This window comes from Cydia amplana, chromosome Z, assembly GCF_948474715.1.
Source record: "Cydia amplana chromosome Z, ilCydAmpl1.1, whole genome shotgun sequence".
NCBI classification, from domain to species: domain Eukaryota; kingdom Metazoa; phylum Arthropoda; class Insecta; order Lepidoptera; family Tortricidae; genus Cydia; species Cydia amplana.
Window position 1 is genome coordinate 37,391,083 of NC_086096.1, and position 26,204 is coordinate 37,417,286.

The following is a 26,204-nucleotide window of genomic DNA, read 5'->3' on the forward strand; positions in this document are numbered from 1 at the left end:
AATTACAAACATGCATAAATATGAAGAATCCTTGCTTCTACAGTCTGTGCGGAAAGTGTATGTATGGGGCCCAATAAATTCCATGACTCTTCCCTTTCCGAACAGAGTCTATCTCAGTTGGCTAAAGTATTCTATATAAAATAGCAGTTTATTAAATTTTCAACACAATAACTGCTTGTTACAAAAGGCATGAAGCTGGCGCCATCTGTGGCATCCCCTTTCATTCAATGTTTCTAGGCAACCTGCCTCTCCTTTCTATAAACCCTAGACTGACCCTTTCCCTCTTTGACTGGAGCCTTTTCGAAAATGCTTAATGCTATTATTATATCAACTGTCGCATGGCTGGCAGAAAGGCAGAATAAATAACAGAAGAGTCAAATCAGATCTAAACATTTAGAGTTACATACTAAAAACAGAATACTGAAATCAAATTTGATAATTGGACACTAAACTTTAAATGTTCGTAAGTAGGACAAACGAAGTACAATTTATAAAGATCGTAGTGTTATTAATTTTATTAACTTTAGATAAGTGAAATAAATATGGTCCAGTTAAAACGTACTTTATAATAAATATTTATACATTAAAGTAGTGGCTGATTGTGTATGCAACATATGGCACTCTCATATTTAACCAAAAATAATAAAAATAAAAATATACCCAGTACTCTTCCGATGTTTGTTGATTTTAACCACAAATGATCCAGTTTTACTCAATGTTACATTAATTAACGCATTAGATTATGTAAACTTCATGATATGCACACTAATTTGTGTTAAAATAATTATTTAAATAAACAAAACACTAACCATTTTGTTATGAAACTTAGAAAGTTGAAACCACATGGCTAAAGTTATGTAGCATTGCTTGTCTTCTGTCATTTTGACATTACAACATTAAAATTAGAAGGCGTGGAAGGGCATTCACTTTTGGTCGTTTGAAGGGCAATATAACTTGGTCGTATAATACACTCGGCGTCACGGAAATCGCACACCCACTGATTTTTGTTTCAAACGAATATAGCTCTTATCATATGTATTATACCCTATCAATATTAATATCATTTAAAAGCACAATTAATAAGCTTTAAAACATGAATAAAGCATTTTCGGAAAAAATAATAATAATCACGAAATTATGCCGTTCTGAAAGAACACCTAGAATACGCGTTGTAAGGGTCGCTAGTTGCGTTACCTTGGATAGGTTTAAAAGGGGGGGTAAAAGTGTGATATGGGTCATTCGGCATCCAGAGTTCACAGGGGTCATCCCGGAACAGCTGGAGAAAGAAGACACTCCAAGAAAATGGATACCACGGAAGCAGTAGCAGCTCAAGCAGTAGCCCTGGTGGATTTAGGAATGACGCAGTCTGCGGTTGCTCGGCAGCTCAACATAAGCCGTTTCCGAGTTCTACGAGCAGTTCAGCGATTCCAGAGGACTAGAAACTTCACCAGGAAGCCTGGACCCCGAGGACAAATCTGCACTTCCGAGAGATACGACCGCTTTATTGTGTCGACGTGTTTGCGGGACTGTTTCTCCGACGCTGTCCAGCTGCAGCAGGAGCGACCAGCAGTTCGGAGAACGGTGGTGAGCGTCTCTACAGTAAGGAGAAGGTTGCGGGAGAAGAAGATCATGCCCCATAGAGCGGCTACGGGTCCCAAATTGACGGCAGAGCTTCGGCGAATCAGACGTTAATTTGCTCGCGAACACAAGGATTGGACGGTCGACCAATGAAAGGATATCCTCTTCTCCGGTGAGACCAGGGTGTGTCTTTTCTGCAACGATAGGCGCAGAAGAGGGTACAGGAGGCAAGGGAAATGTTATTCACAGACCTGTCTTGAAGAAACCGTCGGATACGGAGGAGGATCCTGTATGTTTTGGGGTGGCATTTCCCTCGCCGGCAAAACCGAGCTCGTTTGTGTTTCCGGCACCGGTGGTGGTCGAGGCCAGAAATCCATGACTGCTCATCGGTACATCACAGAGATCCTGGAGGATCATGTGGTTCCATACGCCGAATTTGTCGGTCCTGGGTTCACATTCATGCAGGATAACGCCCGCTCCCACACAGCGTTGATTGTTCGGGACCACCTTGATCAGGTTGGGATCACCGTTATGCAGTGGCCAGCAAGGAGTCTGGACCTGGATCCCATAAAACACCTTTGGGATCAGCTAAAACGGAAGGCGCGGTCACGTGATCCTGCACCTGCGACCCCTGGAACACCTTCGAGATGCCGTCATTGAGGAGTGGGATGCTATTCCTCAAGAGCACATCGTGACTCTCGTGAGGTCCATGAAGGCTCACATGGAGGCAGTAATTAAGGCCACAAGGGGCAACACTAGGTTTTAAGTTTAGTTTTAAGCATTTATATTGCAATATTTGTTGATTTTATTGTGTTTTAATTTGTTGATTTTTTTGCATGAATATACCATTTTTATTTCTTATTAAAAATAATGCCTTTTTTTTACTTTTTACGAACTTTTGCATTGTTTTTAAATGAAGGATTAAATTCTCTTTAAAATGAACCCACACGCTCATACTTTACCTTCAACAACATAAGGTTTATAACGGCTTGAAACAAAAATCCGTGGGTGTGCGATTTCCGTGACGCCGAGTGTATAAAATAAATTTCGACAAACTTGTTCTCAGCTGATCCAAGGATTTTAAAGTAGCAAACAGTGTCAAATAATGAATAAATGTATTTACCTTTTTTCTGAAGCAAACTGTGGGACTTTTAACTAGTTGTAAGTAACTTCGATTCGTTGCGTAGCGAAGCGACTTCTGCGTAAGTGTATCAAGAAATTAATTGATTGAATAGTAGTTGTATTTGAAGTTAACGTGCGACGGAGATAATCATCTTAAGAGAGCGAAACAGCAATATATTACGCCGAGTAATATATCTTGATACTTTAGCACTTTTGTTGTTGTTAGCAAGCAGTTAAATAGGTACCTCTGTCTAGAATCTTAGTGTAATGTCTATTAGTATAAAAAATCTTTGAAGTTATGATCACGTAGTGAGTGCGTTCGTTGCGTGGCGGGAAACAAAATTATTATACGTAACTAGGGCTATTACCGCGGAAACCGAAGTTCGCAAATTGCGGGCATCTTTCCCGTTAACTCCAATAAAGGCGTAATTAGAGTGACAGAGAAAGATACCCGCAATTTGTTCTTGGTAGGCAGGCCCTCAGTTAGTAGGTAAGTACCCATAAGATATAAGTTCACGCAGAAGAACTTATATCTTATATCGTAGTACAACTAGTACATAACTACATACCTAGGTAAAACATTAGAGTTCGACCAAAATAAGTTTAAACGTCAAACTTTTGTGAAATTATGACGTATGAATAATATTTGCACAGTCTGTGCTGTAAAAATCGTTGCAGAGTTATCTTGGTCAAACTCTAACTATGAATTTTATTAACCCTTTTGAATGTATGAATATAAATTACTCATACAATTTATAAATATACATAATGAATGAATGAATGAATATTTTTATTTCGTGTAACACATGGATGGATGGACACATATTTTACATTAGGTATACATTTTATAATATGTACTTAATTACTATTCACTAAAAACTAAATGTATTTCATCATATAATATAAATTATTAAATAAAACTCTAAGAACTACTTGGTATAAAAAGTAGATCCAATAGTGTACCTGTTTTTTTTTTATTAAAAAATCAATATATATTTTTTGTTAATATGTACTTAATTTTTTTTTTGTTAGCCTGGTTTAGTGTCCCACTGCTTGGCAAAGGCCTCCCCTCCTTTCCTCCAATCAACCCTGTCGTTTGTATTTTCCCGCCAATCCGGATAAAATGCGTCCAAGTCGTCCCCCCATCTCTTCTTTGGTCTGCCTGAACCCCGGCCTGCGCCATCGACGGTGTTCCGTGGGTCCCACTCGGTAATCATTTTATAATACTTAATTATAATTAATTTTATAATACTTTTTTATATTAAATAACAAGGACACGCGTAAAAAAAAGTCTAAATTAAAGTACTTACTGTACGATATGTCACCAGCTCAAGTATCAAGTACTGTTAGTCGCAACGCTTCCTTATCAGACCGGCTTGAGCTGCGCGAGAGCACGTGGTGTTTATGCTGACCAGAACTTTATAAAAGGTTCCCACTCCGGCCTGCTCCCATCGTGCTGCCATACACTCCACGCTTCGAAACAAAAAAATGGCGCAACCTAAAGAAGGTAAGTTTAAAAAATATACTTTTGTTTTCTATTATGCGACCAATTTTGATGCGCCGGTTTGAACTGGAAATCGCGACTTTCGTGGCACGTTGTACTTGATTTTGCCGGGTTACCATGTGCGATGTATTGTATGGCCTTGTTTTAAATTAGTAAGTACCTACATGGAGTTTTTTCATTGATATCATTTAATAGTGCCATTGGTATTTACTTACGCATAATTCGGACCTATACTATACGACCTTAAATTTGATTACCCGCCATTTTTGTGTATTTTTACGTAAGTCAGTAAAAATTCAAATCTTATTGGTTGGATATAAAATAACTATGATATTTCACGTCAATGTATGTAATGTATTTCCAAAATAGGATTACCAAGGGCGCAAAGTTATTTACCACTAGTACCACTACGGCTATCGATTGAGACTCGATCAAACGAGAGTGGAATCCTAAGCGTTGCGAGGTTTTAAGTTACCTAGGAGTGGAAACACAAATATTTTCATATCAGCGTCGCAAGCTTAATACTGGGTGTAAAACATTTCAAATCTATTACAAATTAATGCTATTCTATTAAATATTTATCATTCAAAATATAGGCATCTATAAAAAAGCCTTTTCGAGCGAGTGTGGTAAAAACATTCCTTGGGCTATTTTAAAATTATAAACATTAAAATAAAGTAATCATTCTTTTCCATACAAACGGAGTTTCGTTCTCATTTTAAAACTACGTGTTGGATTGTAATGATTGTAATGAAACATTGCACATACAATGACATGAGGTAGGTCTGTAAGGCTTTACTACGGGAGTGTGACACACGCTTGTGCGAATTATTGTTAGTGCGACGTATGATTAGGCGATTGTACGACATGTCATTTGTGGGAACTATTGTTCGTGCGAAACATTATTAGGCGATGCACGACTATACGATGTGCCGTTTGAGCGAATCATCGCGAAATATAAATCAATAGGTAGGTTAGGTTCGTTAAGATAGCTTCAGATGCCCGAAGGGCAAAGCGCCCAGAAATAGCTCCGTCTAGTTCAGTTGTAAAGGAAATGTTTTTTGAGAAGAAATAGTGTAAGTGCTGAGACCATGTTAAAAATAAATTACCTGTAGACCCACAAATACTGTCGTGCACTAGAAGTATTGTCGAGCCGTAATATGTCACACAATTTAACTTCGATCAAAAATACTGCTGGACTATAGTTTGGTGGAATAGTGATATGTCGCACAATATCACTTCGCACAGAATTGCAGTGTCGTTAAAAAAAAATATGTCGCATAATCGTGCATCGCACACTTGGGGTCGCACTTATGTAATAATCCCGGTCCGTAATCAGTTTATACAGCTCCAGTTTATAAAACAAACGAAATCGAGCTAAAACAAGTTGTGTATGAAAAACCTAAATTAATCGCTGTATTTTTTTAACTATGGTATCTGAAGCTAAATACATAAACTAGTTACAGACATAGATTTACCTTATCCTATTGTAAGTACAAAGTTTCAGAGCAAACTAGCTACTCCTTTTAAAATGAGAGCGTATAACTTCTACGTTTGCATGGAGAACCCAGCTTGCCGCCGGGGACCCTTAAGCGATATATGGCGCGGTAAGTAGTTAAGTTTTTAAGAAAAATCGAGCCTCCAATCAAAATAATTGTTTTTTTCCAGTCGCCGGCTACAAGCTCGGAAAGCTGATCATCGAGGGCAAGACGAAGCGGGTGTTCGACCTCCCAGAGGACCCTGGACACTGCCTGTTGATCAACAAAGACCGCATCACAGCCGGCGATGGAGTCAAGGCCCACGATCTCGAGGGCAAGGCAGCCATCTCCAATCAGACCAATGCTAAGGTCTTCGAGATTCTTAAGGCTGCTGGTAAGAAACGTGGATTAAGAAAAACACTATTTGAGCGTCGGCGTTTAGTCAGCGCTATGGAAAATCAGCCATAGAGTTGACTAGACGCCGCCGCTCGGGAGACGCTGGTGTGGGGTGGCCCATAATGTCACAGTTCACTCGTCTATCTCGAGAGGCCTAGGGCATTGCCTGTTGAACGAGGACCGCATGATGGAGTCAAGGCGCACACTCGAGGGTAAGGCGGCTATCTCCAACCAGAGTAATGCTGTGTTCGAGATTCTTAAGGCTGTTTGTAAGTGAAACGTAGCTTTAAAACCCTACTACAATGTCATAGATCACTCGTCCATCTTCTCTGTACTCTGATTTTACTCTGTGCTGTGATTTTGGTATGAAACTTATGTGATCGCTTGAATAAGCAGCATAGCCCTTGGTCAACTAGGGTGGTCCCGAAGAGTCGTTAATTAGGAAAAAATATTAGCTAACAGCCGTTGTTATCTAAGTTCATGTGGCAGATCACACGTGATCAGTACTTTTTGTTGAAAGTCGCCCGCTTCCACCGCCAGACTACCCACCTACCAGAGCCTTTTGATTGCGGCCGAGTTATAAATATGAATTTATTGATTAAGATGAAATGCTATTATTATTGTGTAAAAATAACAACTGAGTGCAATTACGAATGTAGTAAAGTGCAGGCTAGAATCATGAATAGGAAGAATCCCGATTGCGTTAAAATAGGCTGTATGGAATCACGGATGTAGTAAACTGCGGTTGCGTCGAAAAAATATTGTGTAGAATCACGAATAGGAAGAATCTCGATTGCGTAAAAAAAAAACAAATGTGTGGAATAACGAATGTAGTAAACTGCAGTTGTGTGGAATCCATATTGTATGGGAATCATCACGAATAGAAAGAATTGCGTTTGTGTTATCGATCACATAATCCAGTCCAGACTGAAATAGTAAGACACGTTCGTACGTTTCCGTGAAAATAAGATGGAATTAATTATTATGCACTACAACTGTAGACCTTTTAATTTGTCTTTGCAATATGTTTACACATTACATTAAGTATTATACTCTCTGTACATATTTATTTCCGCATGTTGTGCACCGCTCAACGTGAAATAATTTATTTTGATTACATCTATTGTATTAATATTATCGTTGTTATTGGCAACCCGACCTCCGACCTGACCGATAAGCTACCAAGGTTGGTTGCATAAGCTTGCAACTTATCGTAACGATGTTTGTTGTATAATGACGCTTTCGTCGCTTGTCAATGTAATGATATTGATGGAGTGTAATGTTTGTGGAATGTTCCGTTTATAGCGGGGATAAGACATAAGTTATTAATGGTCGCGGCAGTATTGATGTGCCGGCGGAAAGATGTCATCGAAAATTCCAAGATGATAAACTTTGGACAGAATAAATTTAAAAGTGGAAAATGGGCTTGGGTGAGACTTGAATTATTCTAAGCTTAATAGCATCGTTCGCAGACGTTTCTGCTAGTTAAAAATTAAAACTTTGGACAGATCTCACTTGGGGAATGTAGTTATTTCATTTCCAAAATGATATTGTTATCTCGTTCCGCCGAATGACTGCTGAATTAGAATTCCGAAAACTCCAAATAGTGCGCTATTTTCTATAACGACTTAACATGCAAAATCGTCATATTCAAGAAGACCTTTTGACCTGCAGGGCTAAGATGGCCGGTTTTTTATCATCTGTCATCATGCCTGTCACTTTAACAAGTAGGTATGTAAGTGCGAAAGTGACGAATGACAGGTGATAAAAATGCGACCATGATACCGCCGCTACAGAGAAACGCAAAATTGTCTTGTTAAACAACTACCGTTTTTTCAGGTATAAAGACGTCCTTCGTCAAGCTAGTCTCCCCTACAACTTTCCTCTCCAAGAAGTGCGAGATGGTCCCCATCGAGTGGGTGACCCGTCGCCTAGCAACCGGCTCCTTCCTCAAGAGGAACGAGGGTGTTCCCGAGGGCTTCAGGTTCACGCCGCCGAAGCAGGAGACCTTCTTCAAGGACGACGCCAACCACGACCCGCAGTGGTCTGAGGAGCAAATTGTGTGCGCGAACTTTAAGATCAACGGGCTTACTATTGGTGAGAGTTTTTTTTTTTTTTACGGGGAATTCAGATACATACCTACATGTGACTACTGACTCCACTGTCCGCCCGTCTGTCTGTCTGTCTTCAGGCTGTATCCCATGAACCGTAATAATACTAATAATTGTATTTCTGTGGCCGCTATAACAACAAATGTTAAAAAGTACGGAATCTTCGGTGGGCGAGGCTGACTCGCACTTGTCCGGTTTTTCTAAATTAAACCTCTCGCGTCAAATGACGGTCCCTCTGACAGTCCCTTGAAGTATCTTTTGCTTGGGCTTAATTTACAAAATAAGTGAGGGAAGTTTGTTTATTATTGCTTAACTAGTTACTTAATATCGCATTTCTAAATAAATCAATGTGCTGAACTTCCACAAAATGTGTACAAACATTTTACGTGACAGCTATAGATAGAGATAGAGATAGAGAGATAGAGATCTTTATTTGCATACCATTGTATAGATGTTACATACATGGACCCTGGAAAGGGTGTAGCAAAAATTAGGTAGTTCACAATATCACAGTTTGCTTATTATTACTTCTTACTAATTATTAACATTCTTATATATTTTCAAAATTTTCTATAGAAACCATCATTCGAATCGAAGCGAGTGGTTATAGTGTAAATCTAACACCTATACCCTATTCAGGTCCAAAAACTTACTAAAGTTCATTTTATTCCACATATCAGGTCAGGATGAGGTGGATTACATGAGGAAGTGCACCATCCTGGTGTTCGAGATCCTGGAGAAGGCGTGGGCGCTCCGCGACTGCGCTCTCATCGATATGAAGATCGAGTTCGGAGTAGACAGTGAAGGTGAGTTGTTTATAAAGTGCTGAAAGTAACTTAGAGAGCGCCCACAAAAATAAACATTATAACTATCCACACACAGAAGCCCCCGGTTTCATGTGAAGTGTTAATGTCATGCCTAAAGTGTCATTCAATAGAACTTGCTAACTATATGTAAACCACGGAAGAAAGAAAGAGCGTGCCGCGCTTGTGATGTAAACAAACCGCCATACTAAAATTGACACTGAATGTCAATTTACTAGTAACTTTTGTTTACAATTTAGACTAAATACACATTATTTTATTAGATCTAAGTATGTTCAAATGTACCATTAATGTGATGTTAAATAAAGTTTTTCTATGTCTATGTCTAGGTATGGGTACTAATATAAATATTATAAGTTTAAGTTTCCGGTTTAGGCCACAAGGCTTCCTTTTCTCGGTTATTCTTGTAAAGAAGTTCCTGTAAATAACTACACTGCAGCATTGTTGCTATTTGTGAAATTTCAGCTCCTAGCTCAAATTTTTATAGAATTGATCGTACAGTATGTAATATTTTAAAATAATGTGGGTTGCTCCCAGCGTGCGTACTATAATCTTATCGAAGCTACGCCCAACACGGGTAAAGTACCAACTTTGTAATTTTCGTATGAGTTACGTCAGTGAGATACGTATTTTACTATCTAAATGGTGCGTTTTTAACCTCTCGGCACTGAATAAAGATGCTGACCAAATTATTATCAAGATTTTTTTGCTGAACACGACTCAACCGAGGTTTCACCGTGATTTTTGACCTACGAAAGCTTAAACGTATTAGGTGTTAATCTGTTTTTCTGTTTGCCAGGCAACATCCTCTTGGCTGACGTGATCGATTCTGACTCGTGGAGGCTCTGGCCCTCAGGCGACAAGAGGCTCATGGTTGACAAACAGGTACGTTTTCACCTTTTAGCAAATCCGTCGCCAGGAGGAACCAAATATTACATTATAGAGTCTGTGCGGAAAGAGAAGAGTCATAGAATGTATTGGATCCCATACATTTCACGAGTCTTCTCTTTCCGCACAGACTCTAGGTACCTACACACCTAGGTACAACAATATAAGCCCATCCCACCGGGCCCTCTCCGCTTGGCCTTTCGCGATAGCTGCGACGCCCTTGCCTTTTAGAGTCAGTCTAAGTTTGGCAACGTTATATTTTCATATAGAAATTTGACAATTAGATACAATATGATCCTTACGCTCAGACATAAACCCCCTTATTCATACATAAGACTTAGCAAGCTCTTACAAACCTCGGTAAAATTTGTTTTTTTTCTAATGCCAGGGCCACACTAACTGGAAACGCCGAGAAATCATAAATTATTTATTTGCCCGTTAGTGTGGCCCCGGCATAACAAACAGAAATGAATGACGATAAACGGATAAGCCTACCAATCTAGGAATGTTGTATATCTACAGGTATACAGAAATCTGACCAACGTCACCGCGGCCGACCTCGACACAGTCAAGCGTAACTTCACCTGGATCAAGGACCAGTTGGACCACTTGAGGCCGACCATCCACCACAAGGTGGTGGTGTTCATGGGCTCACCCGCCGACCAGGAGCATTGCTTGAAGATCGCCAAAGGTAAGCTAGAGCTGTGTTAGCGAACATTTCTGTAGAAGGGAGGGGTCTTGATGACTGGTGATAACTTCATTATGGATAAATGATCAGTTAGACCACTTGAGGCCGACCATCCACCACAAGGTGGTGGTGTTCATGGGCTCACCCGCCGACCAGGAGCATTGCTTGAAGATCGCCAAAGGTAAGCTAGAGCTGTGTTAGCGAACATTTCTGTAGAAGGGAGGGGTCTTGATGACTGGTGATAACTTCATTATGGATAAATGATCAGTTAGACCACTTGAGGCCGACCATCCACCACAAGGTGGTGGTGTTCATGGGCTCACCCGCCGACCAGGAGCATTGCTTGAAGATCGCCAAAGGTAAGCTAGAGCTGTGTTAGCGAACATTTCTGTAGAAGGGAGGGGTCTTGATGACTGGTGATAACTTCATTATGGATAAATGATCAGTTAGACCACTTGAGGCCGACCATCCACCACAAGGTGGTGGTGTTCATGGGCTCGCCCGCCGACCAGGAGCATTGCTTGAAGATCGCCAAAGGTAAGCTAGAGCTGTGTTAGCGAACATTTCTGTAGAAGGGAGGGGTCTTGATGACTGGTGATAACTTCATTATGGATAAATGATCAGTTAGACCACTTGAGGCCGACCATCCACCACAAGGTGGTGGTGTTCATGGGCTCGCCCGCCGACCAGCGGGCTCAGCACGGTTCCATTTTTATCGACTATCACTAAGCCCGTCACTTTCGCACTTACATACTTGTTAGAACGTTACAGGCATGGTGATAAATGATAAAAATGCGACCGTGCTACTAGGGCTGGAGCATTGCTTGAAGATCGCCAAAGGTAAGCTAGAGCTGTGTTAGCGAACATTTCTGTAGAAGGGAGGGGTCTTGATGACTGGTGATAACTTCATTATGGATAAATGATCAGTTAGACCACTTGAGGCCGACCATCCACCACAAGGTGGTGGTGTTCATGGGCTCACCCGCCGACCAGGAGCATTGCTTGAAGATCGCCAAAGGTAAGCTAGAGCTGTGTTAGCGAACATTTCTGTAGAAGGGAGGGGTCTTGATGACTGGTGATAACTTCATTATGGATAAATGATCAGTTAGACCACTTGAGGCCTACCATCCACCACAAGGTGGTGGTGTTCATGGGCTCGCCCGCCGACCAGGAGCATTGCTTGAAGATCGCCAAAGGTAAGCTAGAGCTGTGTTAGTATAGAAGACGGGGGTCTTGAAGACTGGTGATAACTTCATATGGATAAATGATCTGTTGGACCATTTTTAGAAGATTTCCAGATATAGGATTTTTATCTGCCACAATGAATGTGATAAATGCTTAACGCCCACTTGCACCATCTCATTAACCGCCGGTTAGCCGGTTAACCCTGGAGTTACCATGATTACCAACTTACCAGTACAATTTGACACTGGGTTAACGGTTTAACCGCTTAACCCAGGGTTAGTGGGATGGTGCAATTGGCGCTTAGTAATATAATCATCGACTTGAAACGTTCTAAAAATAAAATGTAGACTAGATAATAATAAACCACGTATAAAACAAGTGTACCATTTCCAGCGGCGCGCGAGCTCGGGCTCGACGTGGACCTCCGCGTGACCTCCGCCCACAAGGCCACCGAGGAGACCCTGCGCATCATGCAGCAGTACGAGGACACGCACGGAGCCCTGGTGTTCATCGCCGTGGCCGGCCGCTCCAACGGGCTCGGGCCCGTGCTGTCCGGCAACACGTCCTACCCCGTCATCAACTGCCCGCCGCCCGCCGAGCGGCTACCACAGGTAACACACCAATAGGTTTCGCATAATACAACCGCTAAATGATAAAAATTAAACGATTAAGATTTTTTTACTTATCAAATTAAAAGAGCGGACTTTGAGCGGATATTTTGTAGGTAACCTTGGGAAAATAAATAAATCGTAATTTAAAAATTAAAAACATACAAGTTAATTCAGTATTAGGACCATGCAATTTATGCGGCTAAATATCTAAACAGACAGTTTAACCCAGTATTAGAGTCTGGCTAATGATAGTCGAACCTGTAAAAACGCGGCCTGTCCTGGCCTGTAGCCTTTAAAGAGTAATAATGACGGGCAAAGTTGAAGGCTCGAGACCTCAGGCCCCTCCCCCTACTAGATGGTGTTCTCAAATTACGGCACCTATGCAATTAAAACTGCACGAGGCCATGCGCTTGACGGGGAACGGAACCCTATGGAGGAACCTGGTCCTCAACAGAAGGACATGATGTCACGATCCTCAGTATTGAGGGACCGACTGAAGAAGAAGAAGAAAAACGCAGCAATTTCAAAAAATCTGTAGCAGCCGGCTCTTTGATTACAAATTATCGCATAATTAATAAGATAAGATAAGATAATATTTATTCATTTAAAACTTATGCTAATTTGATTGATACAATGGTAATTGTAATCTAAACTAAGCTTTTAAATAATTTTCATATTCTAGAAATATAATATCCTTAATACGTGCCTAAACACATGTCAAAGTGTGATGTTATGTAGGTTATACGTGAATTTAATTCCAGTCTCTATTAATACAAGATCCTTTATGGTACCCCTTATATATAAATACGATATACGATAAATCACGTCATGCTCCGTGGAAACCCCACTGTCTGTTTTGTGATTTATTGAAACGTAATGCTGATGTACACAATATGTACTGAATTAGTACATACTTAAAAAAAATTGTACCTCAATAGATCGAGAGTACAATTAACTCAATTCGGACTTGCTGTAGAGCATCTCCCCAGCAACCCCAAAATTTATTTAAAGAAAATTCACGTAAATACTTACTTTTTAGCAAATAAGACGCTGAAAAAAAATTGTACTGTGGTTTTTAACGTTGAATCAGTTAGCCATGGCTAGTTAAATTACCTAATTGTCGCCAGGACGCAAGCGCCTCCAGCCGACTTCTCAAACGTACGAAACTTTGTATTTTTATATACAATGGGATACACACATTTTATTTATGTTATGAACTTGGTTTCTGGTGAAAGTTCCAATGTTATTTTCCAGGCTTTATTTCAAACAATTATCGCACACTTTCAGGGGTCAGTCAGGGCAGCAAAGTTTGCAAAACTTTGTTTTTTAGCTGTCTCATTCACCCCCCAAAAGTGCCCCCTATGTTTAAAATTCATTTAATTACGTTACATGTCCGTCTTTGGGTCACAGACTTACATATGTGTACCAAAATTCAACTTAATTGGTTCAGCAGTTTCCGTTCCGTTCCGTTTTTTCCTTTTGAGGTACGGAGCCCTAAAAATAATTAGGTACGTTTATGATCAATGCGCCATTGCTGGTTGACAAGAAAACATTGGAACTTTCACCAGAAACCAAGTTCATAACATAAATAAAACGTGTGTATCCCATTGTATATAAAAATACAAAGTTTCGTACGTTTGAGAAGTCGGCTGGAGGCGCTTGCGTCCTGGCGACAATTAGGTAATTTAACTAGCCATGGCTAACTGATTCAACGTTAAAAACCACAGTACAATTTTTTTTCAGCGTCTTATTTGCTAAAAAGTAAGTATTTACGTGAATTTTCTTTAAATAAATTTTGGGGTTGCTGGGGAGATGCTCTACAGCAAGTCCGAGTTGAGTTAATTGTACTCTCGATCTATTGAGGTACATTTTTTTTAAGTATGTACTAATTCAGTACATATTGTGTACATCAGCATTACGTTTCAATAAATCACAAAACAGACAGTGGGGTTTCCACGGAGCATGACGTGATAAATCAATATCCGACTCGGCGTCCTAGCTCAACTGCGGGGGGGGGCATATTGTCAGGATACCTGTTTATTTACCTAAAATCTGGTCCCGGGTGTGGGTTCCTAGTACCTAATATGCTTCACATATACATACACCGCACTACCGATTTACACCGAGTACCACTCATAGGTTAAATTTTACTTGTACTACTGAATATGGCCTTTGTTCTTCCATAGAATTTATTATTTTGGAGATATTTCAAATAAATTATCCGTTTCCTTAATTACTATGTGATTTTCCTGAAATTTCCGAGAACATTTCCAACTTTTTGAAACTTTCCGTAACATGAATAGTCTTTATACAGGGGGTCTTGCCAACCAAAAAACAAGGTCCATGATCCTTTAGAATTTCATTTCGATTATCATTGCATCCATGACTTACACGTTTTAGACGCTCTTGTTCCATTTGTAATACTTACGACATTGATATAGAATAAAGAACTGGATACCCAATCAGCCGCAAAAAATGGCCCCACAAAAGTAACGTTGAAACAGATCACGCGTTACTTTTTCGTTTAGTCTTGTTTGAAACGCTCAAATGTGAAGTTGTCAACAATTACGAAATGTGCCGTTAAAGTATGTAAAAATAACAATGATAAAACAAGGAAAAAGGATGGAATGTATTTCTTTCGGTTAGTTCTTTGGATAGCATTACATAATTTATGTAATCTGGTGGTAATTTTATGGTTTTGAATAAATTAATTTGTTAGTACCAAAGAAGGGATGTCAAGGAACAAAAATCTAATGAGTCGATGTGAGGTCAATATTTATTTTTATTTTTATATGGAATTCGTAAGGAATAATATTATGTTTAAATTCAAGATTTCCAAGAAAACCTATGCGACGTGCAAAGTGGACTGCTATTTAATTATAGCAAGAGATAGGGGTGATGCAGTTTTAAACAAAGCAAAACGGCACTTGTGTGATTGGCCCATTTCCCTGTTTCTGACAACCAATAAGGGCTTATATCGACTAACTGTAAATGCTAAACCTGTCTGAACACAGTGACAACCACAGGATTTTTTTGGGTTATTTCCACCAACTCGCTTTGGTGGTAACTAGTGGGAATTATTTTTCCCAGTAGTTACCAGTGGTAAAAGGTGGGAAAAAAATTCCTAGTAGTTGCCACTGATATCAACTTGGTGGTAACTAGTGGGAATAACCCGAGTTTTTTTATAAAGTATGGACTTTATAAAAAAAATCCAATCAGTACCTAAATGTCCCCGTGCACCGTAGATCTAAAGTACACAGTTATTTTATTTAATAAGTTGAATTTATTTCAAGGAAATTAGTATTTAAAGACGTATACTTACTTATTAAAAATTTAATTTGTTTGAATTTGAACCACGAATTAATTTTATTTGAACTCCCGATTAAATTAAATTTGTTTTATTTATTACTTCAATTGGTTTTTCTGTACATACCTATTAAAGTGTACCAAAGTGACTCCATTCGTTCATTATTCTCGTTTGACGTTGCTTGACGTAAATACGTTACGTTTAGTGCCATCGGACTAAATTTTTTAACAGTGTTGGTACTTATGTATGCAAATTTGACACTTAATGCTTACGACATTAAGCTCTTTTCTGTACGAAACATTTATCTTGACTCAAAATTTACGTAAGCGTTTTTATCATCAATGCAAATGGTGCGAAACGTCATTGGGATCCACATTTGTTGACGTTTTTGTTCTGCTTTGTGTGTCTATTTCTTTTATATTAAGTCAGTGACTTACGACTATTCTCTCAAAAATTAAATTTATTTATTTTCCAGGACATCTGGTCCTCTCTCTCCGTGCCCTCCGGCCTCGGGTGCGCCACGGTGATCTACCCCGACAGCGCCGCGCTCATGGCGGCGCAGATCATCGGCCTCCAGGACTACCTCGTGTGGGGCCGGCTCCGCGCCAAGCAGCTCGACATGGCAGCCGGCCTCCGCCAGGCCGACAAGAAACTGAGAGGCCTTTGAATATCAACAATTTGAGCGCGTCACGGTTTGACGATAGGTTTTAATTTACTTTTAAGTTACGTATCCAGTTTATATAGTTTTGTATCTCACATTCCATAATAAACGTTATAGTTATTAATAATGTTTTTGTTTACTACCACAACCGTTACCAAAAAAAAAATCTAAGTAGGTACCTACCCTACATCATACTAAACTAGGAAGTGGCAGTATGTTATGTACCTAATTTATAAACTAGTTAGTTAGACCAAGCTAAGTTGGCAGCGATTTTGATAGCACAGATTGTAGTAGTGTTATTTTAAACGTCATTATTTCACAGAAGTTTAGTTTATGATATGTGCTAGTGCTGCACTCTGGCGGCAGAACATTGCAGTGATACCCTCAATAGATTCAGAATATTAATTTCAGATTTGGTCGGGATGTGGTATGGATGTAGTAGAGAAGAAGGGAGACAAAACAGCCACATCAATAGGTACATGAAAAGAAATGAGAGTCACACAGGTAAGTTCAAACATTTATTGTCCCACCCACTTTAAATATAGGTAAACATACATATAAAATTAAATCACAACATTAATACAGACGTTAATTGACACAAAGAAGTTTTTACACAAACCCCTCGTGTCGTTCCTTAGTAAAAGGGCTTAGCGACTTTAAGCCATTCGATGCTTCAATAAAAAGCTTTACGGTCCCTTTTTCTTAGAGAACGTCATTTTTTGGCTCATGATAGAATTACGACTGGAAAAACACCTCAGGGGTAACAAACTTTGGTCCGATTATATGAATACAATATAGGTACATAATAAATAAGTTTAACCAAATTGATGAATGCTTCGAGCAACACCGGCTTCGTTTTGTTAAACTTTAACTTTCCGGTGTTGCTCGAAGGAAGAATGGCACTTGAAAAGTCCAACCCTTTTGTTAAAGCGCGTATGTATACATACACTGGGACGTTACGAGTAGGTCGTGAGTGGGTCGAACGGGACGTAGCTAGGTCAATGTCGCATTCAACTGTTGACGTATGTAACAATGCTTTTTTATAACCAGAGGACAAAGGTCGGTTTAATTTATTTATTTATTTATTTAATCTTTATTGCACATAAGAGAACACACTGTACAAAAGGCGAACTTAATGCCATAAGGCATTCTCTACCAGTCATAATATGGGTAAGCTATTTGCCTTATATTTATAATATGACGTATGAGATGTCAATTATAAGGTAAATAGCTCACCCCCGTCGGCCTCTGCCTATAACATGGCGATGCCCAATAATCGGCTTAGTGTTAAAATAAATGCGCACTTTTCGAATTTAGGTACTCAGGTTGCCGCTTAAATTACACACTAATTTTTTTTATTACTTATAACTTGTTAAACTTTAACAAAGAGTTAGTTATCCTCAAAAATTTAAAAATACTCTTATAAGAGTTGATCTCGATTAGACTTGAATAACCCCTGTAAGCAGAATCACAATTTTATAGACCCGCTGAAACAATATAGGCACCTACATATTTCAGATAAATAATGTTGTATGTAGATATGTGCTTAAAAACTATTTGGCATTGCCATAATTAAGGTTTAATTATAGAACATCAAACATTGGTACTTACAAAGTATCTTAACATTCTTAACTAAGGACAGTTTACACTAACCCGACTGCCGCTTTCGGCAGTGCATATAAACGGACAGTCTATTGTCAAACGCAGCAGTCGACTTCAGAAATGCGCAGACAACAAAATGCTCTGCGATTTTAGATAATTGCCGTATATAGGTAGGAGCAACAAATTCAATGGATCTAATCTAGAAAATGGTTAGCGCTCAAATTCTCTTAAATATGTAAAGTTAATATAATATATTTATAATAATTACGTCAAATGTAAAGGTTTGTGAAATCCGACTTAGCATCAATCACATTTATTTTTTAATTAATGTTACATAGGTACTAAAGTAGCTAACTCGACTAGAGTTGCTTTAATTATAAAGACCTTAGCCATTGGACATTTTGGACAAACCCTGAAATCCCACGTAGGGTTACTTCTCAGAAATGCTCTAATGTTAATATTTTTTTAATTACAACAAAACGTTTTCTGTGGTCACAAGTCAAAATCTTATTAGTTTCATAGATAAAAAAGGTAATCAAAACGGTCGAAGGTTTCATACTATGTATTACCTCAGGAGCTACTAACAATACAGTTGTTCCAAAGTAAAAAATGGTAATTTGTTAATTTCTTCGTAACCACTACACCGATTATTATGATATTATATATATACTTTGTATACTGGTTTTAAACACCCTAATTCATATATATGTACCTATATTTCTGCTTTGTCCAATGGCTAGGGACACCCTGTATGTATATAATTTCCGATATCGAGTATTAGCTTAAGTATGCTTTGTCAAACGACTGTCTCATTTCAAACATAGAGATAATCATACTATCTTTGTCTTACACTAGTACTAGCACCCAAAAGAAAAGGATGAGTATAGTTTTTAGGGTTCCGTACCCAAAGGGTAAAAACGGGACCCTATTACTAAGACTCCGCTGTCCGTCCGTCCGTCCATCCGTCCGTCTGTCACGAACCGTGATAGCTAGACAGTTGAAATTTTCACAGATGATGTATTTCTGTTGCCGCTATAACAACAAATACTAAAAACAGAATAAAATAAAGATTTAAGTGGGGCTCCCATAGAACAAACGTGATTTTCGACCGAAGTTAAGCAACGTCGGGCGGGGTCAGTACTTGGATGGGTGAAGCGTTTTTTTGCTTGTTTTGCTCTATTTTTTGTTGATGGTGCGGAACCCTCCGTGCGCGAGTCCGACTCGCACTTGGCCGGTTTTTTTTGTTCTTGTTTACTGACAAATTTAGTTTGACCAACTATAATAAAATTCTCCAATGACAAAAGTCCAAATAAATCCAAGAAGTCAAAATGAATCACAGAATATAATATGTATTTTTGTCAACATATTATTAGTATATCTACTCATTATATTAGAAACGTTAAACGTTTGAATTACACTAAACTACGAGGGGCGTTCAAAATATTTTCGGTATTGATATCTTACAACCTCTTCTAAAATTTCTTTCGTTACTGGCCGCTAAGGTTTATTCATTGACATTAAAAAAAAGTATAATTCGAACCGAGATGTTCTTTTGTTTTTCTGCAATTGCTGAACAAACATGAACATCATGTGGGAATTGACAATGTTAACTAAATCAGAACATCGATGCGTGATAAAATTCTTGACAAAACAGGGTAAAAATCAAAAAACCATAAAAGAGGAAATGGATTGTGTTTACCGTGAGTCTGCTCCTTCTTTATCTACTATTCAAAAGTGGTCAAGCGAGTTTAAACGTGGAAGGGAGAGTGTTGAAGACGACCCTAGACCTGGCCGGCCTGTAGTAGCTACTTCACAAGAAAATATTGATAAAGTGGAAAAACTTATATTGGAAGATGGTCGAGTGAAGGTAAAATCTATAGCACAAGTAACCAATCTCTCTATTGGTACCGTACATGATATTATCCATGACCATCTTAATATGTCAAAAGTAAGTGCAAGATGGGTTCCGCGAATGCTGACTCGGCTTCAAAAAGACATGCGTGTAGCTTGTTGTTCCGATTTTATTGACCTGTGCGGTGAAAATCCTGATGAGGTGCTGCAAAGAATAGTTACTGGAGATGAAACCTGGGTTCATCATTATGACCCAGAGAGTAAACAAGAGTCCATGCAGTGGCACATTAAGGGTTCAGCTCATCCCAAGAAGTTCAAGGTCATCCCTTCAGCTGGCAAGGTCATGGCCACGATATTTTGGGATTGTGAAGGAGTATTACTGATCGATTATAAAGAAAAAGGTGTAAATATCACAGGACACATACGCTAACATTCTACGTCAATTAAAGGATGCAATCAAAGAAAAGAGGCGAGGAAAGTTAACCAAAGGTGTTATGCTTCTGCATGACAACGCCCCCGTCCATACTGCTCATATTGCCAAGGCAGCTATTGTTGAATGTGGGTTTGAAACTGTTACTCACCCACCGTATAGTCCGGACTTAGCCCCCAGCGACTTCTTTTTGTTCCCCAATCTTAAAAAGGATCTGCGTGGAAATAAATTTTCCGATGATGAAGCATTGAAGGCGGCAGTGGAGGAGCATTTTTACACCAAAGATAAAAAATATTTTTATGCAGGATTAAAAAAAATAATTGATCGATCTTTTAAGTGTATGAACATAGGGGGGGAGTATATTGAAAAATAAAAATATCAAACTTTTCGTACTTGTTTGTTTTCATTCTCATACCGAGAATATTTTGAACACCCCTCGTAGAAACAATTTGTATATTTTTTTTGGAAAGTAGGCCCCTAAGATCTTTTTAAAATAATGATTAGGAAACACTTTTATTATATGAACTGTTCTAAAATTTACGGCATTCTTGTGAACTCTCACCATTATAAAACGTTTGCTAAAAGCACCTTGCTGGTTTCAACAGTCTTTTCATACGTCATACGTACCTAAAACTGAATACATTTATTAAGTGGATAAATAATAATAACATACTTAATATCTGGAAATCTTGCACTTTAGAGTCTGTGCGGAAAGAGAAGAGTCGTGGAATGTATTGGGCGCCATACGTTCCACAACTCTTCTCTTTCCGCACAGAATCTACCTACATGGGTATCTTATATTAAAATATCCATTAAGATGATACCACAAAATAGATACAGTACTTACTTTATATGAGACATTCAAGTATGCTTAAAAAATTAAGTATTAGACTTGAGTAAATATGTAGAATTTTCGATGTTATATCGAATTACGAGCTTTACCGGATTATTTATGAGCTTATTTTAAATTGAAGTACATATTTATATAAAATAGAACAATCTTGAAGAACAAAGATGAGGAATGTTTCCTAGGTAAATATAATTATTAAAAAAAATTGTCATGTGTTACGATTTTAAAACCTTAGTATGACAGATAACACTTAAACACACATCGATTTATATTTATGTTTTAATAGTATCTATAACTAACCCCTCATTGAACATCACATTGGTAGTTGATTGATAGTTGTAAATTGTACCTAAATACTTGACACAACCTAGCGTTTCATGTTAAATAAGTAACATGAAAAAAAAACCTAACCTAACTGATGAAGGTATAAGACAGCGTATGCACAGCCAAAACTCGATAATTTTAATTAAATTAAAAGTATATTTGTATTAGGTTAAGAACTGCCTTTGAAACGTATCTATAACTACTACCTACACAGAAATTAATTACTTAAGTTTATTGGTTCTAACCTTTATATAATATTTTTTTCCTAACACAAATACATATATAACTATCTATTCTCTTTGCCTAACATTGCGCCATCCGTAATTTAAATTTTCCCAGGTAATACCTTCTAACCTTCTAGATATTGAGCTCTCATACAGTAGCAGACGGAAAAATCTGGACTTATGGAGTTCGCTCTAGTCCTTGTTAAACAATTATATAGCGCGTCCATGAAAAGACCTTATACATCGTTATACAAACTGTGATACTTGATATGATAACGTTTACAAATAATTAGAATAGGTACTATAGGACCAATCGCGTCCGGAACACCACGCTGCGCTCTAGAACTCGCATTGCTGACGTTCAACGTCCGTTTTTGAAGTGCAAAGTAAGCCTTTCCGAGGTGTGGTAAATGACATTTCATAATATGAACATAAAATTAGATATCATAAAATAGACTTTCGGTAATTTAGGTAAATCGGCAGGGCCGCCATGATGAGAAAAAGGCTCCGTCTGTCGCTTATCGCGCACGCGCATGCTGTCAGCAAATCTAATTTCTAATGATTTACATTATAAATCAGCCTTAAAATCCTTTCTTTTAACCTTTTATAACTTTATAACAATTTCAGGATAAAGCTCTTTGGAAATTCATTACGACATAGGTAGCAATACTACTCGATTCTTACTATAATAGCCTTGGATTGATTGACAATATATGGTAGTACTTAATTTTAAAGTCGCCATTGTATGCATTTGGCAAGGGGTTAACATACGACATACCTAAGAGCGCGCTTTTACAAGTATATAGTAACGGCACCAGTCATGGGACATTTAAGAGGAAATTTTGAGTATTTGTGATATTTCCCTGATACATGTAAAAGTTCTACCGCTTAGCTTGTTAAAAGATGAATATCCTATCCTTCTTTCATGTTTCAGGCGTGTTGTATCAAAGATACTGCAGTTAGTTTCCACATAATTAATAAATTAAAAGTATGGTTTTTTTCTCCAGTCATGGACACCAAAGCTCCAGTAATGGAACCCCGGTAATGGACGTGGATCCAGTAATGGGCCCCCTATAATGGGCATACCCTATCAGTATAAGATATTGGAATAGGGAATAAGTTTTTGGCAAAAAACTAGTTATTAGTCATTTTTGTCACCCGATTGCATTGTCATCCGATTTGCATACGTATCCAAAATTTCAACTCAATCGGAAATCCGAAAGTGGCTCAAATGCCATTTCCAAGATTTGAACCACACTAACTAATACAGGATGGATTTTCTTTTTGGGTCAGTGAGGGCAGCTACCAGATCCCGTGCTGCTACGAGAAAACGGCCTTAGAAGACCTTCCCTCGATTTCAAATTAATGAAGATTGGCTTTTACAGATTTTGGAAAAAACATACAGGGTGCGAGGAAAAGGTAATTTTTGACAAACTTTTTTTTTGATGCCAATCGATCCCATTCCTATCGAGGATCAAAAGCTTGTATGGAACAAAAAAAAATTCCGGCTAGAAAAGCCACAAATCGAGGAAAACATTTCCCATACAATTTGTATGAAAATGAAAACTTATATTTTTCACATGCTATTTTTGTATGCCAATCGATTCCATTCCTATCCAGTATCAATAGTTTTTTTGGGGTCAATGGAAAAAGTTTTTATTAATTTGTGGCTTTTTAGTACATTATCGTAAGTTGACCCCAAAGAAACTATTGATACTAGATAAGAATGGAATCAATTGTCATAGAAAAATAGCATGTGAAAAATAAAAGTTTTGATTTTCATACAAATTGTATGGGAAAAGTTTTCCTCGATTTGTGGCTTTTCTAGCCGGAATTTTTTTAGCTCCATACAAGCTTTTGATCCTCAATAGGAATGGGATCGATTGGCATCAAAAAAAAGATTGTCAAAAATTACCTTTTTCTCGCACCCTGTATGTTTTTTCCAAAATCTGTAAAAGCCAATCTTCATTAATTTGAAATCGAGGGAAGGTTTTCTAAGACCGTTTTCTCGTCGCAGCACGGGATCTGGTAGCTACCCTCACTGACCCAAAAAGAAAATCCACCCTGTATACAAACTAACAGGGCAAGTTAAATAAAATTTTGTAAAAACGATATTAATTTATCCGAAGTCCGAGAAGACCTCCTGACATAGTTCGTACGAGTAACTACATTATACTTCTGTATTGTTTAAACATGAAATTACGCCATAGCAAGCATCATTATGTAAATTATCCCATCATAGGAGGTATGCAGTTTTACAGCTCCTACAATGGGATTGGGCAAAATACTACTATTTTTTATACATCTCTAGAGTCACAACATAATGTGTTGTATACCTTATCTCATGGTAAATGCAATTAACAAAACACATTCTAGTTTACACCAAGTAATAATTAATTACAATTTAATATATGAACTCACCTCTCTTAGCGAAGTTGTTAAGAATTCTTACTGGTTATTTTTTCCAGTGACACGACAACTTTTGGGTTGGCGCCAATTTCTTAAAAATTAACCGAAATTAATAAAAAGTCAAACTTAAACAGCTCTATGACTCTTATTTATGGTAAAATATTGCCAGTGTTTATAAACTACTTTTACATACTTATTTTAGAGGATTTGTGGTTTTATGTCCCATTACCGGTTCCACGTCCATTATAGGGTCCATTACGTTAATTTGGCTGTATTTCCGTGATATCCGTTAGGAGAAAAATTGAGTGAGTCTGATCATTTTTGTATGTATTGTAATACTTTCGTTATTTATCGTTCGTTCGTTATGATAAATACCTACGTAAGTAGGTATGAATAGATTTTTGACTAGGGGTTTGCTAACAAAAAACTTAAAAACAAACAATGGGTAAATTGCATCATAATTATTCGCGTAACGATCGAGTAATATAAAATGTCACATTTCCACTGGATCAACTTCTAAATTCGACAGGCGACAGCCACTAGCAGGAAAATTAAATTATACTATTAGCCTTTCAAGTGGCATTTATGTCATACTAGCTGTTGCCCGCGACTTCGTACGCGTGGATTTGTATATTGGTGGTTATATATTCTACATTAGCTTAGAACAATATGCAGCAAAATATTGCAGTAGGACGGTTAATCATTTGTTAATTATTAATATTATACAACGCATGAGACTTGTCTTTCACGACCTACGAAGTTTCTAGCCCCTAACTAAATAAAATTGTTCTCGACATAATCCATCTAAACCCCCTTTAGAAGATTTTCATGTCATCTATTTAATAAAACCTACTAGAGTCGCACCAAGAAAAGTCTGCAGCAGATTTGATAGCCCACGCAGTGTAAGTGTTATTTATACGTCATAATTTCATAGAAGTTTGACGTTTAAAATGACACTTGCACTGCGTGGGCTATCAAAATCGCTGCAGACTTTTCACGGTCTGACTCTACCTAACTACCTATTTACGAAGTTTGAAGTAAATAAAATTTGAACCCTATATAAACTTTCAACCCCTTTTTAACCATTTTAGGGGATGAATTTTTAAAAACGCTTAAATTACTTTTCTTGTATTCTAATAATATGCCTCTGTACAAAGATTCAAGCCCCGTTCTCACAAAAATGTTTGAACTCCATACAAACTTTCAACCCCTTTTTTCACCACCTTGAGATAAAAATTTTCATTAACGCTGAAATTTTTTTTTTTTCCATTTTAAAATAATACCGTTTTATGGAGTTTCAAGTTCCTAGCTTAAAATAAAATTTGAACCCCGTACAAAATTTCAACCCCTTTTTAAACCTGTTGGGGGATGAATTTTACAAAACGCTGAAATTATTTGTATTGTCGTCTAATAATATCCCCAAATACAAAGATTCAAGTCCCGCGCTCGAAAAAATGTTTGATATCCATAAAAACTTTCAACCCTTTTTTCACCACCGGGGATTTTTAGGGGATGAATTTTCAAAAACTCTGAAATTAGTTTTCTTGTATTTAAATTTAATATCTATTTGCAAAGTTTCAAGTTCCTAGCTTAAAATTAAATTTGCACCCCAAGACGAACTTTCATCCCCTTTTTAACCCTCTTAGGGGTTGAATTTTCAAAAAACGTCTCAATCACTTTATTTTGTGATCGGCTATTATGCCTTTCAAAGAAGTTTCAAAGCATTTGTAATGGATTCAAACTTTCAACCCCTTTTTAACCCTGTTAGGGGATGAATTTTCAAAAACGCTGAAATTACTTTTCCTGTCTTTTAATAATATCCCCAAATACAAAGATTCAAGTCCCGCGCTCGAAAAAATGTTTGATATCCATACAAACTTTCAACCCTTTTTTCACCACCTTAGGGGATGAATTTTCATAAACGCTGAAATTAGTTTTCTTGTATTTAAATTTAATATCTATTTGCAAAGTTTCAAATTCCTAGCTTAAAATTAAATTTGCACCCCAAGACGAACTTTCATCCCCTTTTTAACCCTCTTAGGGGTTGATTTTTCAAAAAACGTCTCAATCACTTTATTTTGTGATCGGCTATTATGCCTTTCAAAGAAGTTTCAAAGCATTTGTAATGGATTCAAACTTTCAACCCCTTTTTAACCCTGTT

The 26,204-nt window shown here is 37.9% G+C and overlaps 2 protein-coding genes across 2 annotated transcripts in view; one reads left to right on the top strand and one right to left on the bottom strand.

The window, feature by feature from the left end:
* The window catches only part of LOC134661545 (amidophosphoribosyltransferase-like), a 30,489-nt gene extending 27,634 nt beyond the window's left edge, over nucleotides 1–2,855 (bottom strand). Inside the window, exon 1 of the mRNA XM_063517676.1 lies at nucleotides 2,702–2,855. The gene's annotated coding sequence lies outside the window, so the exon portion shown is untranslated. The remainder of the gene's footprint in view (nucleotides 1–2,701) is intronic.
* A 1,318-nt stretch (nucleotides 2,856–4,173) lies between these two features.
* LOC134661697 (bifunctional phosphoribosylaminoimidazole carboxylase/phosphoribosylaminoimidazole succinocarboxamide synthetase) lies at nucleotides 4,174–16,362 on the top strand. The gene is made up of 8 exons (XM_063517863.1): nucleotides 4,174–4,207; nucleotides 5,873–6,076; nucleotides 7,918–8,175; nucleotides 8,870–8,995; nucleotides 9,813–9,898; nucleotides 10,424–10,592; nucleotides 12,168–12,385; nucleotides 16,168–16,362. Exons 1-8 carry the CDS (start codon nucleotides 4,189–4,191, stop codon nucleotides 16,357–16,359), a joined length of 1,272 nt encoding a protein of 423 aa, XP_063373933.1. The 5' UTR covers nucleotides 4,174–4,188; the 3' UTR covers nucleotides 16,360–16,362.
* The last annotated feature ends 9,842 nt before the right edge of the window (nucleotides 16,363–26,204 follow it).

What these genes read in the sequence shown, in the direction of transcription:
- LOC134661697 (XM_063517863.1), top strand. An exon ending in GATCAACGGGCTTACTATTG is followed by an intron (nt 8,176 to 8,869) that starts GTGAGAGTTTTT and finishes TCCACATATCAG; the next exon opens with GTCAGGATGAGGTGGATTAC. An exon ending in CCGCCGAGCGGCTACCACAG is followed by an intron (nt 12,386 to 16,167) that starts GTAACACACCAA and finishes TTTATTTTCCAG; the next exon opens with GACATCTGGTCCTCTCTCTC.